Raw genomic sequence first — 16,413 nt, forward strand, 5'->3', positions numbered from 1 at the left:
GCATCATTCTGAGAAGCGCTGATACAAAAGGAAGACCCCTCAGGAAGTTTTTCCTACAGTTCATTTTCCTGCCCTGCTTGTGTGTGTTAGTCACTCAGTCGAGTCCAACTCTTTGCAACCCCAAGGACTGTAGCCCATAAGGCTCCTCTGTCCATGGAACTCTCCAACAAAACTCTGTAAAGCAATTATCCTTCAAAGTTTTTTTAAAAAGCAAATATATATATATATATATGGATAATAAACATATTTTTAAAGTTCTAAAAAAAAAAACAACAACACAGGAGTGGGTTACCATTCCCTTCTCCAGGGGATCTTTCTGATCCAGGGATGGAACCCAGGTCTTCCACATTGCAGTTTTATTCTTTATCATCTGAACCACCAGGGAAGCCCTCTTGTCCAGCATAGGAAGCAACTGAAATATTATGTAATCCATACCAATTATGGTACTGATTGTGTGTGTGAGGAATTCAGAAACGGTTTGATCAAGGTTGAGGATTGTAGAAAAAGGTTCCTCTTTTGGATGCCAAGTCCACCTCACACACAGTGGTAACTAAAGATGGTAACTAAAGCTTTCTCCAGCTTTGTATTTCATGTTTTTTATCATAAGTGAAGTGCATCCATCCCCAAACCCAATCCCAGTTACTCACATACATTTGTACAAGAGATCTGATAGTACCCACTCTGAAGGAGAAATCAACACAGCTCCCATGGTGGGGTGAAATGGAAGTGAAATTTTGAGTTCAGTTAGTGAAGATGACACTGAAACATTTCCCAGGAGGTGCTTTCAGCAGCTCTGCCCATCCACAACCTCACTCCATTTCAGGGCAAAGCCTTGCTTAAGCTGCACTGGATTCCATTAGAGTAAATCACACTGACTCACAGAAAATGCAGATGCGAGACAGAAAGGTGCTTTTAACAAAGGTTCACATCACACACAGACACACACACAAGCCTCCCTAGAGCCTGACCCCATTCAGCAAGCAATCCTGCTCCTCTGAACACCTATAGAAACCTTGGTTCACTGATGCAAATGTGAGAGAGAACCCCGACATCAAAGAGCTCACAGTCCAGGGGGAAGAAACAAGCTTGAACGCGAGTGAGGATAAGACAAGATGGAGTGGAAGAGTCCACCTTGACATTTAAACAAAGCAGCACCATGGACTAGTTCCCAAACTGGGTCCCCGAGGCAGAGCCAGGCCTGCCCAGGAGACACCTGGGAGCTTTTGTAACCAGAGATCCTGGCTGAGCGTCTAAGCTTCAGAAACTCTGGGCATGAGCTCCAGGAATTGGTATATGTAATAAACATCCTCCCCCGCATGATTTTGATGTTCCTCAGGGCTGAGAAATGTGGAATTATGGAGAACACCAAAGAAGGCACTAATACAAACCCACAAATGTTGATTTCTGTGCAGAACACAGTGTTAACAGCCCGAGTGCATGATCCCTGATACTCAGAAAACAGTGTAAGGGAAGCATCTGTGGGAATGACTGGGTGTTACGGGTCAGAGCAAGGCACCCGCAAGACTCAAACCCTGCCCTGCTGGTCAGCCCTCGCCTACAGGGGCCCAGTGGGAGTCTCCCTGAAAGGTTTAATACAATGCAAGCTATTTTCCAAAGTCACTGGGGCCCAAGATGTTATTAAACAATCTTCCTGAGTTCTCCCAGCTTGTAGCTGTCCAAACCTGGGGTTCAAACCCAAATCCATCTGACTCCAAAGCTGTTTCCACTTGCTACATCCCCAGAGTTGTCCCAGTTACCGACTGACTGAACACACCCAATGTCACTTTTCTTTTTAGAAACGGTCTCAGGTCCCACTTTTAATATTAGATGAGGGCTATTTCTTACAGAGTAACCCTGTATCAAGAATATGAAGCAGTTCCCTCACTTAAGCTCTTACACAGACAGACTCAGGGGTCCTGGTCCCTTTTCTGCACCTTCCTTAGTTTTCCCCAGCAACCACAATCTTTTGACAGATTCCCTCTGCCAGAGGAGACAGGGAGGAAGGGTTAACTCCACTTGGTTTTTGAATAGACAGCTTCAGGGTTAACGATGATTCCACAGGATAGAAAATATCAGTCACAGAACACTTTGCATTCAAATAGAATGTTTTCGTTTTCAAAGAGCCCTCACTTACCATCTCATCTTATCCTCCTAACAGTCCTGAAAGGGAAGAAGGCTTGATATTCCTAACCTCACTTCCCAGACAGGAGACTGAGGCATGGGCTTTCCTGATGCCAGACATGGGGTGTGATGACAGGTGAAGCCCACCATCACTGCCAGCCCCCTCACCACCAAGTGACTCCTAGATCTGGTGGACTTTTGGCAGAGGAGACAAAAGGGCTGGGTCATTCAACTCTGCTCTCTGAACACCCCTTTTATTTACTAGGAAAGTAAAAATCTTGCACTGATAATTAATACAAATTATGGTTATAACTAAAGCCTGATGAATTGGTAACAGTTGGAGAATCAATAATCAATGCCTTGGTGGAGTCTCGCTGCTGGCATTCCAGGTAAATTCCACCAAAGGATCCTCATCAAATTTAGCAGCCTTGTTACCCAGTCCAAGCTCACCCAGCTCACCGCACGACAGGCCAATGAATCCAAGAGATGAGGTGTTGAGGCAAGGAAAATGACTATTCGGAGAGCCAGCTGACCAAGAAGATGGCAGGCTAGCGCCTCAAAATAAACATCTCATCAGGGTCTCCAGATGCCAAGTTCTTTTATAGATTAGAGATGAGGGGAGGTGAGGAAGCAAAGTAGAAAGGCCATTAATCTTGCAAACATCTCCTAGAAAGGCAAGCTTCAGGCAGGGGATGTGTTAATTTCTTCCTTTCTGCTGTCTACAGGTGGACAGGGTTCCGAACAAAGGCACTTCAGTTTAACAGTCAGGCAGAGGGGCAGGATTCTCTGAGGCAAGCCATTCGGTATGATTATACTAACAAAAACAAGTCAAAAACAGCTCCAACATGGAGTCAGAAGTGGCTTCTTCTCTGCAACAGCCTCATCAATTATTCCCCAACCGTGAGGAGAAGGAAGGTTTATTAAATACTTAAAGTTCACCTGGGCAAACTCAGACCCGTTTGTCCACTTGGATCTGACCCTCAGCCCTGAGACTCTCTCAGTCCTCCAAGTCAGTCCTTCTTCCAGTCTTTGGATTAACCCTAGTGACTGCCCACCCAACAGGTAGCTTCACCTTATTTACATGTCTTCTATTTTAAGGCTTTCCTTCAATCTCAGTTCAGTTCAGTTCAGTCACTCAGTCGTGTCCAACTCTTTGCAACCCCATGAATCGTAGCACTCCAGGCCTCCCTGTCCATCACCAACTCCCGGAGTTCACTCAGACTCACGTCCATCAAGTCAGTGATGCCATCCAGCTATCTCATCCTCTGTCGTCCCCTTCTCCTCCTGCCCCCAATCCCTCCCAGCATCAGACTCTTTTCCAATCTGGCCTTTACCAAAAGCTGGAGTAGTTGTTGACAAAACCAAGTAAGTCATCCTGGGTAAGGGATGGGAATAAGGGAGCAGGCCTCACTTACGGGATCAAGTTCTAAGCAAACTTGAAGAGGAAAAAACAAACTGAACATCTACCAAGGGAGAAAGTGTGGATTTTGCGTAACTGAAGCTAAAGATGATCAGGGGGCTATGGCAGACCACAAGATCTAAATATGATATAGATTCCATCCTCCCACAGCAACAACTATGCTTCAAATATAATGAAGGCCTTTGCTAAGGATAAGTCAGAAAGATGGGGCATTCTATGCCACACAATAAGGAGGTCCATTGGCAAGTATGTTCCAACATCATCTTCCAGAGGACCCCTGGGGTTCTGCTAACACAAGTCCTACACATTCTCTCCCATTTCTGCTGTTGGAGAGCTGTCATAGTTAGGGAGTGAATAGTGTGCACCCAACCAGGTGAGCATATGCTAAACACCAGAGATACAGTGGGAATCAAGACAGCGTGGCCCCTGCCCTCATGGTGATCTTAGTGTAGAAGAGGGCAGATATGCATCACAGAATCATGCCAAAAGAAAGACGTATATCTAGTTGGGCCCAGACCTAAATAGAGAAACAGCTGGTGCTATGACAGGTAACAGGGGGCCAGGCTTCCCTGAGGCAATGGTGACTCAGCCAACAAATGAGACATTTACCTGCTGAAGCAGGAGGCGGAAAGAGCTTTGCCAGGCAGAGGCAGCATATTCCCAGGATATGCAAAGGCCCTGTGGCAGAAAAGAGCACAGCAGGGGTACAGGAGCTTTAAAGAGACTAGAGATCGCAAGTGGGCATGCAGACGATCATAGCGCCTGCCCCACAGAGGAGCTGCAAGGAGACAGAGGCCTTGTCCATAACAAGTTCAGTAAAAAGATTAAGCAGAACACAGAACAAGGTTCTTTCCCGGATTTTCCCATGAAGAGATGCAGCAGACTCAGAGGCCCCTCCAACGAAGGTCCTCCTTGACAGCCCCCCCAGCCAGTTGGATGCAAATTCACCCTCTGATCACAATCAAATATCAGGAACCACGAGGAACCTGCCTAGGGGGAAGAGGCAGCTTTCTTCCAAAGCTGTGGTCGGTTTCTACAGTCTTTCAGATGGAAATTAGGCAGCTCAATGCTGGGACCTGAGAGGAGAGCCTCGCACCCCTCCCGGTGAGAGAGCTGATGAATCAGGCGCACTAGTGGATCAATCAGCCCGTGCCTGTGAACAAGTTTATGGTGGCAATGAAGGGCTTTATTTGTTTGGCAAAACACGGGGTGGTTTAATCTCCAGGAGGAGTGTCTGTCGGCGCAGGTTTTCTGGAAGGCGGGAGCGGGGCAGACGAGGCTTCCGTTTCATCTGCAGGCCCCTTGCAGAGGGAGCTGGGGAAGGCTTTGCAGCCATCTGGCACACTGTTTGCATCTCGTCTGGCTGGGCGGCTGTGCTCCAAACAAGGGTGGATGGGGCAGGGAGGGGAATGGGAGGGAACCAACAGAGGTGGGGGGTATGGGGGGCAGGTGCTGGGGAGCACTGCCCAGGCCCGGGGACCAGAGCATCCAACCCCACAGACTCTGGGCCACTAAGCAGCCCTGGAGAATCTTCCCAATTCCTCCCCAACCTCGTGCCTGCACACAGGCCCTCCTGTGGACACATACCCACACATACCCACACCCCCCAGAGCACTGCCAGACAGAGCAAGTGGAAGGACAGGACACCATTCACACTTGAATTTCAGATAAACAACAAATCATATTTTAGCGTAAGTATGTCCCAAATATTGCTTTGGGACATACTTATTCTTTAAAAAAAAAAAAACCTGTTAATTTGAAAGTCAAGCTTAACTAGACCTCCTGCATGTAATCTGGCAACCGTAGTCCTGAATAAACAACCCAAGACTTGGGTACTCACAGAGAAGGTCACACACACACAGGAACACCAACATACGGGCACACACATGTACATGCACGCATGCAAGCCCACGTGCCTCACAGGGTCCAAGGCAAAAGGGAATTCAAAGGCCAAATTGTGGGTACTTACCCCCTACACTTCCCTGTCTTCTGTGTCTGGGCTCAGAGCCACCAGAGTCCCAGCCACCTCAGGGTCACCTGGAACCCAGGACCAAGCTACTGCGGGAGATGCCCTGAGGCGGCAGGACACTCACTGACCTGCCCCCGCCTGGACTCTGGTGTAGAAGACACCGCAGAGCCCTGTGGGCCTCGGAAAGCACAGCAAGGGGCTGAGACTTGAGGTTCATCATGGAGCCTACAAGCCAGGGTTCCACGGATGAGCCCATTTTTTGGTCTGTATCTACTGCCTGCACCCCAATCTCTGCTCCCACCAACCACGCACTGAGACTTTACTGAGCAGCTACTAAGGGCCTGGCATTGGACTCGACACCAAAGACACACCTACCCACTGTGAATTCACAGCCCAGCATGCTGAAAACTCAGCGATGACCTGCCTGGCACTGGCTGAACATGCACAGCAAGCCAAGCGTTCAGAAGTGGTGGTCATTCCCTTGAATCCTCCCAGCAGCCAAGGAGGCAGCTGCTATTGTTCTATGATCCCCATTTTACCTTTGAGGGACCTGAGACCAAGAGAGCTGAAACAGCTTGCTCAAGGACACAAAGGGGGAAGCAGCAAGACCTGGAGGAGGTGAAAGCCAATCTTGGAACTTGCAGTAACATAACCAAGAATGTTCAGGAAAGTGAACCTTCCCACCTGCCAGTCAGAAGCCAGGGTCCTTCCAGGGGGTGCTGGAGGGACAGCTGGGCCCCCAGGGGTAGCAGGGTGTAGACCAACCCTAACAGAAGTGAGGTGGGCAATGCCATCTCACCAGTGCCCCTCAGGCTTCAGAGGATGACCCCCACTGAGGATGGCACCTGTGAGCCTTAGGGTGCCGAGGGGGGCAAGAAGATATTTACACAGGATGCAAAGACCCGGGATGCACAGTAGCACCGATGCCCCTCTGCCCTGGTTATCCTGCCCCTGGGAACATCTTGGAGAAGCACAGGCACAGAACACCAAGAGGTGTGCACCAGGATACTCATCACAACGCCATGAGCAACAGGGAGGAAGAAGGAACCATTCAAAGACCCATCAGTCTAGGGTCAGCCAGGAGCATCCACACAGCAGAATAACTGCTGTATGAGTAAGGTGGAGCCCAGGTTCCCCCATGAGATGATGCCAAAGACACATCACTGAGTGAAAAGGAAGCTTTTCTAGACATTAAATGGAGCGTTATCATGGCAAATAGATGGGGAAACAGTGGAAACAGTGTCAGATTTTATTTTTCTGGGCTCCAAAATCACTGCAGATGGTGATTGCAGCCATGAAATTAAAAGATGCTTACTCCTTGGAAGGAAAGTTATGACCAACCTAGATAGCATATTAAAAAGCAGAGACATTACTTTGTCAACAAAGGTGCATCTAGTCAAGGCTATGGTCTTTCCTGTGGTCATGTATGGATGTGAGAGTTGGACTATAAAGAAAGCTGAGCACCGAAGAATTGATGCTTTTGAACTGTGGTGTCGGAGAAGACCCTTTAGAGTCCCCTGGACTGCAAGGAGATCCAACCAGTCCATCCTAAAGAAGATCAGTCCTGGGTGTTCATTGGAAGGACTGATGCTAAAGCTGAAACTCCAATACTTTGGCCACCTGATGGGAAGAGCTGACTCATTGGAAAAGACCCTGATGCTGGGAAAGATTGAGGGCAGGAGGAGAAGGGGACAAAAGAGGATGAGATGGTTGGATGGCATCACAGACTCAATGGACATGAGTTTGGGTGGACTCCGGGAGTTGATGATGGACAGGGAGGCCTGGCGTGCTGCAGTTCATGGGGTCGCAAAGAGTCAGACACAACTGAGAGACTGAACTGAACTGAACCTATTTGTATTTTTAAAAGATTAAAATTAAACTATATATGTGCAACTATCCATGCCTGAATACACAGAGAAAGGTGTGGAAGGGTATATGTCAACCCCCTACTCCTGGTGTCACCTCTGAGAGGCAAGCCTGAAGAGAGGCAGACAAAAGAGTTGCTTGCTCCTTGTTTTATATATACTTGTGTAGCCAAAATTCTTTACAATGAGCAAATAATAATGTGTATTGCTAATAAGCAGAACAAAGACCAAGGAATTATACTCATACCGTGTAGATGCTTTCATCCAGCCCGATTCCTAGAGGCCAGGGCTTACAACTACACCAGAACAACACAAAACACGGAATCAAAAAGAAAAACGAAAAGGGCAGTAGATTTTCCCTCCCAGGCATCACACACCTTCCAATTTAAGCCAACACATTACCAAGTCACAGAGTTTTCCTTATCAAGAGACACAGGACACAAGCCCCAGAGCAGACACAAGCCCTGCCTGAGTTTCTCCCGGAAGGAGATCTGACAGACAAGGCAAGGCATGTCCACACGTGGTCAGGGGTGGAGGGACCCGACAGGAGGGGCCCACAGAGCCAAGGAAACCCAGTGGGCAGCCCCTTCACCCCCCAAAGGTCTTCAGAACCCAGAGCTGCATGGAACCCCTGAAAGCCTGTTTCTATGACATCCTGGAACACAGAGAGAGGAGGCAGGGAGAAGGAAACGTGCAAGATTCACAAAACCCAGACACACGTGGAGCACACTGATGATGTCTGCTCTTCTCTCTGCTTTTGGAAATCCATGCTTTCTCCCTTGTGACTTCAAGGCCCTTGTTGTGCACGTGAGCTCTCCTCTCTGTCTGTCTGCCTCTACCCTCTGTTTGGAGTTCCTCCCCCGCAGGTCTGCCCGGGCCCCCTCCCCCTCTGCTGGCACTAGTGGTAAAGAACCCGCCCACCGATGCAAAAAACCCAAGAGACACAGGTTCGATCCCTGAGTCAGGAAGATCCCCTGGAGGCGGGCATGGCAATCCACTCCAGTATTCTTGCCTGGAGAATGCATGGACAGAGGAGCCCCTACAATCCATGGGGTCACAAAGAGTCAGACACGACTAAAGAGACTTAGCACGCATGTACACACCCTCCCCCTCTGACCACACCCTGCCTGGGACACTGGCTCCAAGGCGGTGAGGTCTAGGGGTCAGCTGTGGCAGACACTCTCTGGAGAAGGAAAGACAGGAGCCTTGTGGACTTGTGAGTAACCTGACAACTTTCCCGCTGGAGCTGATAAGGGAAAAGGCCAGCTCCTGCTCCAGGCAGGGCTCTCGTTGGCCTCTCGGGGGATCTGTGCTGCTGGTCAGAAGTACTGTCGCCTCCACATGCAGTTGCCTGCAAGGAAAGCGGTGCAGGAAGCCATGTGTTCTCAAAGAAAAAAAAAAAAAAATGGAATTAAATGTACCATCTGCTTATTAGCGAGAGATTTTGAGGCAGACGGTTAAATATGCATGCCCAGACATTAAAAAAACTTGGGGGTAAATGTTAATTTCAACAACCCAAATTCTTGTGCTTGCAAAAAAAAAAAAAAAAAAAATCTTTCTTTTCTCTCAGTGATTTAGAGGCTCTGTATCCCAGAGCACCAACAAGACTATCTCAGTGGACTTTGGCAGCTGTGCAAAGTGGGACCCCAAACACTCGTTGGGGACCCGTCTTAGAGGGATGCTGCCAAGTCTCCATTCCCTCCCTCCTTTCTCACCCCCATCCAAGAGTCAGACAGCAATAGGTGGGTATCTGGCCACAGGGATGAGGAAAGCCCACTCAAAGCCTCAGTCTTTACCCTGACACCAGAGACCCGGAAAGGTGAGAGTAGGGGAGCTGAGTCCCTCTCCCTCTGGATTCCCACAAGGTGAACCCTCATCACAAACCCAGCCCACAACTGCATGTATTTCAAGAGCAGCTGTACTCATGGCCTCCATGGGACACCATCGGGGTGCAAAACCCTTCACCTAAGATTCTCAGTGTAAATATTTTCAGCTTTGTGGGCCATACAGTCTCTGCCCCAACTATTCAACTCTCCCATTCTAGCAAGAAAGGAGCCACAGACAATAAATATGCTTGTGAATGGGTGTGGCTGTGTGTCAATAAAACTTTATTGACAAACACAGGTGGGGAGGGCAGCTTAGGCCCATGGACCAGGGTCTGTCTCCTCCGCTAGAGTAAGGTCTCCAGAAGAACAAAGACTGATCCATCCTGTAGACCAGCACCCAGCCTGGCACCTGGTACATAGGAGCTGCTCAAATACTTGAAGAAGGGATGAGAAAGCAAGTGGCCCCCAATGCAGAAAAGTGAGGGCTCCCAATGGTACCCTCTTGTGCCGGGGAACACACCAGGGCAAGCCTCTCCACCAAGGCTGGGTCCTTTTCCAACGGAGCATCGAAAAGTGACAGCTCAGTGTTCTAAGAGCACCAAGGCTTTGGAGTCACACACACACACACACACACAAACTAACGTTTTCCAAGAGTGTCAAGGCCGTGGCACGTCCTGTGTTTCACTGCACACACCCTGACTGGGTGCCGAAGTGTCTAGACTCAGGGTGAGTCTTTGTACCCCCACCCTAGTTGGCCTCCATTAAAATTCCAGCAAAAGCCAACAAGCATATTAAGTCCAGTGGGCACTTTTCAACACAAATGACCCTTGTTCTTCTCCCTCGTCTGTCTGTGGAGCCACCTGTGCTCTGCCTGCTGGTCCTCTGGCCCTTCTCCTCTCATCGTTCAGATTTCCCGGGCTTCCGCCAAAGCTTCTTCTCTTGCCACTCCTCTCTCTTCCCAGGCAATCTCGTGTGTCCTCTTCGCCTCAACTACCATCGACCCTGATGACCTTCAAGTCTGAATCTCCATCCCTGACCCCTCTGTCCATTAGACGCTGCCACTTGGGTGGGTCTAAGAACAACATCAGCCAGAGCCTAGAGTCAGATCCATGGTCTTCCCTGCTTTTCTGGAAGTTGACTTGACACTGCATCTTGCTCACTCCCATTACCCAAAAGATCCTTAAGTCCTCTGAAACGTATCTCCTAAGGTACGCAACTCAAGGTCCTCAATTCAGGCACACAACTCCACCATTGTCCAGGCCACCAGTAAAGCAGAGACTCCTGTCCCAGTGCCCAAACTGGGTCTCCCTCCTATTCCCTGAGCTCCAAGTCATGTTCCAGAGGACACTACAGAACGATGGCCATCTTGATGAAATTTTTTAAATTAGGAGGACCCTGGCCTGCAGTCTGAAGTTCCCCTGAGAATCCCAAATCGAGTTCCAGTTTGTCAGCACTGGGGTTAAATCTTTCTGAAATGATTAAGACCAAGGGCAGCACAGCTCACCCTCAAACTACTCCAGGCACAGAGTCATCTGCCTCCCCAGGCTGTGAGGCATCGGAACCATCTAGTATGTGCCTCTCTGCTCTGGCTGAAAGGAATGTCCTTCAAGCTTCTGCCTCCCCCAGGACCCTCCACCATCTTGCACCCCACTCTTGGTCCCTGGAGGATGAGGAGACCTCCAGCCATTTCCCACTCCAGCACAGCATTCCGCAGACGTGTGCCTCGCAGATTACAGAAGAGCCGAGGCAGACACACTGCGCTCCAGTGGGCGGCCATGTCTTCATGTCAGCTTGAGAGATGGTTGCCAAGGAAATATCTATATCTCGGCAGAGAGAGCTTCCACCCTGCAGAGTCCAGCTGTGCTCAAACGGGAATCCTGAAACCCAGATGTTGGTCCAAATGCCCTGCCTCAGCAGCTGGCTTTGGAACTCTCCACTGTGGGCATGAACCCTTAGTGCCACCTGCCCTGCCTGCCCACAGCCCTGCCTCCCTGGGATCCTGGACCCCGAGAACCAAGAAGGAAATCGGGGGAACCCGGTGAGATGCTACCTGAACCCAATATAAGGTTCAGGTGAATGGTATACCCCACCCCCGCAATTACAGGGCTTTCCAAGTGGTGCTAGTGGTAAAGCACCCATCTGCCGATGAGGGAGACGTAAGAGACATGGGTTCAATCCCTGAATCGGGAAGATCCCTTGGAGAAGGGCATGGCAACCCACTCCAGTATTCTTGCCTGGAGAATCCCATGGACAGAGGAACCTGGCGGGCTACAGTCCATGGGGTCACAAAAGAGTCAGACATGACTGAAGCAACTTAATGCAGACACATACATCCTGCTTTATACATCACCAGTGGCTAAGGGGATGGAGATGGAGTCTGATTCACTCAAATAATTTAGAATGGAGATGACCATTTGTTTTGTGCTTTTTCCATGTCTAAATGCTATGCCAACATTTTCTATTTACTAACTTGTTGTTTCATCAAAAGCATATACAACCCACCACTGAGGTTATCCCCATTCTATAGATAAGAAAACTGAGGCCCCTGGAGACTGTATAAATTTATCAAGGCCACAGAGCTCATAAGTGGTACAGCAGGGACCCAAACCCAACTACCACACTCTGAAATATTTTTTGCAAGTGTAGACTTGTGCCTCTAAGCCAAGGTGATTTTGCCCACCTCTTCCTGGGTTGTCACATTTGGGGACAGGGTATCAGTGCTACTGGCCTCTGTGGGTAGAGGCCAGGGATGCTGCCAAGCAGCCCAATAATACACAGCGCTGCCCCCCCCCACCCATTAACAGAATAATCTGACTCCAAATGTCAACAGCACAGTGCCAAAGTTGAGATACCCAGGTGCAGACCTTCACCAGAAAGAAGGGGAAAGATCTACAGTCTGGATTCACCCCTACAGGGAGCCTTATGCTGACAACAACCTTCTGCTCCAGTCTCAACCCCAGAGACATTTTTTTTAGTCATGACATGCAGCATGTGGGATCCCAGTTCCCCTACCAGGGATCAAACTCAAACCCTCCACACTAGAAAAATGAACTCCCAACCACTGCGCCAGCAGGGAAGTCCCAACCCCAGGGACTCTGGAGCAAAGAGTCCATCAGGGAACTTCAGGGAATCCGATGAGTTATTACTCTTGAAAGCTCAACTCTGCCCAGCAACAACCCAGAAATCTATGCCAAGCTGCCTGATCATGGGAAAAGCTGAACAAATACCTGGGGTTGATAACCAATTACATTGGAAAGACTTTTCTCTCCTTCCAGGAAGAGCTATAGGTCAGACTCACCCTGGGGTCACTCTAAAGGAATCAATAGTTCAATTGTCATGACCAATAGAATGATACTTGGATATGTTCTTTCTATAAAATTTTATAAGTAATAAAAAGAGAGAGAGAGAGAGAAGGAATCAATAAAGGCTCTAGGGGGACCAGTTCTTCAATATCTCTTCAGAATCACTGGTCCTGGAGGGGGAAAAAGGAGTCTGTAAAACTTCTGGTCCCTGGTGGCGGGGTCAGCCCTCACGAGTCACATACCTTCCTTCCACCACACGTCCAGCAGGACCTGGGTGCTGAGAGGCCTCCTGGGGTTCCAGTTTAGCTCCTTAAAGCATCCCCTAGCAAACCAGCAGAGGATGCAACCCCCTTCTTAAAGACAGGGGCTGAGTCCAGGAGCCACTCTGAGCAACAGCCAGTCACACATAAACCTCAGCCATCCAGGACATCAGATACAGTGATGGGAAGGGGTATTTTATCCTTAAAAATATCTACATGCAACACGGACAGAGAGGTGTTGCCTGTGCAGCTTCTGCAGAGAAAAGCCCAAAATGATCTGCATCCAAAAATAATCTGCTATCAAAGAAAAAGGATGTTTTTGACATTTTGGCCAAGCTAATGGTCTACACAGACAAAATCTCATGAAAAAGCATTCTGTTTTTCTTGATCTATTTGGACATGGTCTGTGAGTGAAGAAACGGTTCTCTTCCTTAAAGAAATAGCTGCTGCTCCTGGCACCAGCCTGAAACTGCTTCCAGGTTCTTTAAAGAGAATATTCTTATAGACATGGAAAAGGAGAAATCTGTCTGGTGGGCATTCTGGGCAGCCTGTACTTTGGCCAATCTTTGGACTTAAAAACCAAGACACCATCTTTATGAGGGGCCACTGTCCCCAGAAGATCCAGGTATCCCATGGAACAGGGCCTGGTGACATATGCTTTGCCCCACAGAGGCCATTAAGGCTCAGAGAAGTTAGGCAACTTGCCCCCCGTCACTCAGCTAAGGAGAGCCATAACCAGGATCCAAACCCGTGTAGTCTGGATCCAAACCCACATTCCTAAGCAGCCCACTGCACCTGGTCACTCCATTCCATTCTGGTGTCCTGGTTTTGGGCAAAGTTCCATGCGAAAGAGGGAGGTGACAGGGGCAGGGAAGGGCTTCTGACAGGGGAAGTTTCACAGCACTGCACGGCCCTATCATCACGTCTCAGACCCAGGACCTCTCCTCTCATCACACTGCAACTCATCCCTTTTCATGACATGTCCCGGAAAACCTTCCCCAAATATCATCCTTCTGGCATCACAGAGAGAAATTCACCTGGTTCTGGTGTCCAGGTGGCCCACGATCTGAACTCAACCACAGCCGCAGGAGGTGAGGGCTTGGGAGCAGCACCTGAGAGCAGCCCCTCCCCAAGTCAGCCGGGCTTTGACGAGGCCCAGTGACGGGGAAGCAGGCAGCTGACACTGGCGAGGATTTGGGAGAAATAAGGGGACCTCTTCCTTGTGGGGCTCACTAGTCACCAATCAGATTTTTAAGGTGAGCTCAGCTGAGCAAATGGTTGGAAGAAACAAAAAGGTCAAACCCATTATCAATTTAAACTCTCAAGGTGGCAGCCCTCACCAAAAGGACAGCCGTCCAGCCAGCCCTCATTTGTCCTCCAGACATCTGTAACCCCCAAATGTGAGGTCCGCAGGGTCACAACTGGAAGATTCAGAAGAGGAAGCAAAAAGCAGGGGCCAGGGAGGGGGGTCAAGCTGGCCAAGGAACTCTGTCCCACACACACCTAGTGATTCACATACCCCCATACGTATGCAACAAACCACCCCAAACGTACCCTCGGCCAGCGGGTACTAGAGCCAGGGCACCCCAAGGGGATGCACAGAACTTTGCTTCACTGTCCTTCTCTGGAGAGATGGACAGAGAAGAGTGACTCCAGACTGGTAAGCCTTCACCTGCCTCCTCTCTCAACTCTCCCTGCCCTGCCAGCCTGGAGAGCGGTGACAGGAAGTTGGGGCGGGGGTGGGAGAGGAGCGGGGGTGGGGGGGAGGCAGAGGGGCTTGGTGAGCTGCCACCAGCGTACGCGCTGACCGGGCACGGTTTTCAGAGCCTGTGCCCCATACTTCCCACCCAAGCCCCTTACCAGGTGGAAGGCGACCAGCAAAAAGTCCCAGAGAGACGCCTCAAACCGCTCTGCCCAGGATGAGGCTCTGCAGGGTGAGGGCTGCTCAGAGTAAAACCCCCACCCCCTACCCCCGTCTCCTTTCCCTTCTGGGTGCCCCCAGGACACAGAGCGCCCTCTCCCTTTTCGAGCAACCCCAGAGTCCACGGGTCTCCCAGCCAGCAACAACGACGACGTGGCAGAATCAGCAAGTCGATCCTACATAAACAAGAAGGGAGTTGCCACCAACAACGGGGCATCTAGTTTCTCAGGAGGTCCCCACAAGCTACCACACTGCGCCCGCACGCAGGAGTTGCTGCCCAATTACCAAGTTGGAGCTGACCGCCGACGGGGTGCAGCCCTGCCCCCCCCAACCCCCACCCCGTCCCTCCTGCGCCCCCGCTCACTTACGCCTCCGTCCTCGACACCTGTCTGGGTACCGGTCTCTTCCCTGCCCAGATGCGGCGCGTCTTCCCCTTCCTCCCTCGCCGCGCTTCCTCCTTCCAGCCCCAGCCTCAGCCTCTTCTCCTCCGGAGGGGCGTCCTCCGCCTCCCACCTCTGCCGGCCATCCCTGCCTCGGAGCTTGCCCGTGTCCTCGGGGCTGCTGGAAGGGCTGGCCATGGCTCAGGGGGCTCTGCCTGCACTTGAGGGAGAGGAAGGACCCAGCAGCCTTCCGAGCCGAGCGGCCTGTCGGTGGGAGACCGGGCTTCTGAGCGCGGGCTCGGTGGGTTCGCGCGGCTGGGCTCGGAGCTGGGCTCCTCCGCGGACCACTCCTGTCTCTCTGCCGCCCCCTGCTGGCTGCTCGCGGGCACAGCGGGCACGCGTGGACGAGGCCTGCGCGGGTCTCACCTGCCCTGGGGCGCGCCAGGCCCGCTCAGAAAAATCCTGGCCGCCCCTCACCCGCCAGCTCGCCTACACGGACGGTCTCCCTGCCCAAGGAGGGGAAGGGAGAAGGGACAGACAAACGTCTACTTGTCCAGCGCCCTGCGACGATGGACACCCTGGTCCTTGGTACTGTTCTGCATCTTGAATGATTTGGAGGTGACTGGAAAACTGAGGCTGCTCAAAATGCCAGGAGCATTCAGCCTGGAGAATGATGACCATATTTCAAAGCTGTGCTTACCTATCAAGGGTGTTTATTGAGCATCACTATGAACCAGGCATGGTGATGGAGGGGTGGAGGGGGTGGGATGAGGGATGGTTTACAACAGTGACCATGGCAGGTACTGTCTCTGCCCTGGTGGAGCCCAGTGCAAGGCGGGTGGGGGGAGGTGGTGACTGACTGACATTGCCAAAGGACTGCAAAGGAAACGTGCTGAGGAGTGTGTTAGTCGCTCAGTCGTCTCCAACTCTTTGCAACCCCATGTAGCCCTCCCCCCAGGTTCCTCTGTTCATGGGATTCTCCAGGCAAGAATACCAGAGTGGGTAGCCATTCCCTTCTCCGGGGATCTTCCCAACCCAGGGATCAAACCCATGTCTCCTGCATTGCAGGATGCTGGGGAGAGAGGAGCCTAAAACAGCAGCACCTCAGAAGGTCTGGGGCTGGGCAAGGGGCAGAGGAAGTGAACCCTGAATGGAGGTGACCAAGATGAGTAGTTCTCAGCCAGGTGAAGGGTGTTCAGGCAGAGGGAACAGCACATGTGAAAGCCCAGAGGCTGGGAGGGAGGCAGCAAGAAGCCTGTGGGGCCGCAGCAGGGTGGGCAAGGGGAGCACGGAGTAGGGGTGGAGAGGTTTCCGCAGACCACTGGGGGGCTCAGCACAGCAGCAGTGCA

General features: G+C 51.0%; 1 protein-coding gene across 4 annotated transcripts in view; it reads right to left on the bottom strand.

Moving 5' to 3' along the window:
- Positions 1-15,700, bottom strand: part of LOC123327567 — a 337,786-nt gene extending 322,086 nt beyond the window's left edge. For 2 of the 4 annotated variants that reach the window (XM_044936360.2, XM_045164339.1), the window contains exon 1: positions 15,053-15,700. In XM_044936360.2, the coding sequence (XP_044792295.1) occupies positions 15,053-15,262 (210 nt within the window). In that variant the 5' untranslated portion in view covers positions 15,263-15,700. The remainder of the gene's footprint in view (positions 1-15,052) is intronic. The other 2 variants (XM_045164338.1, XM_044936359.2) reach the window with 2 other exon arrangements.
- Positions 15,701-16,413: the final 713 nt, after the last annotated feature.

The sequence above is a fragment of the Bubalus bubalis genome, chromosome 24 (genome assembly GCF_019923935.1).
Source record: "Bubalus bubalis isolate 160015118507 breed Murrah chromosome 24, NDDB_SH_1, whole genome shotgun sequence".
In the NCBI taxonomy this organism is placed as follows: Eukaryota; Metazoa; Chordata; class Mammalia; order Artiodactyla; family Bovidae; genus Bubalus; species Bubalus bubalis.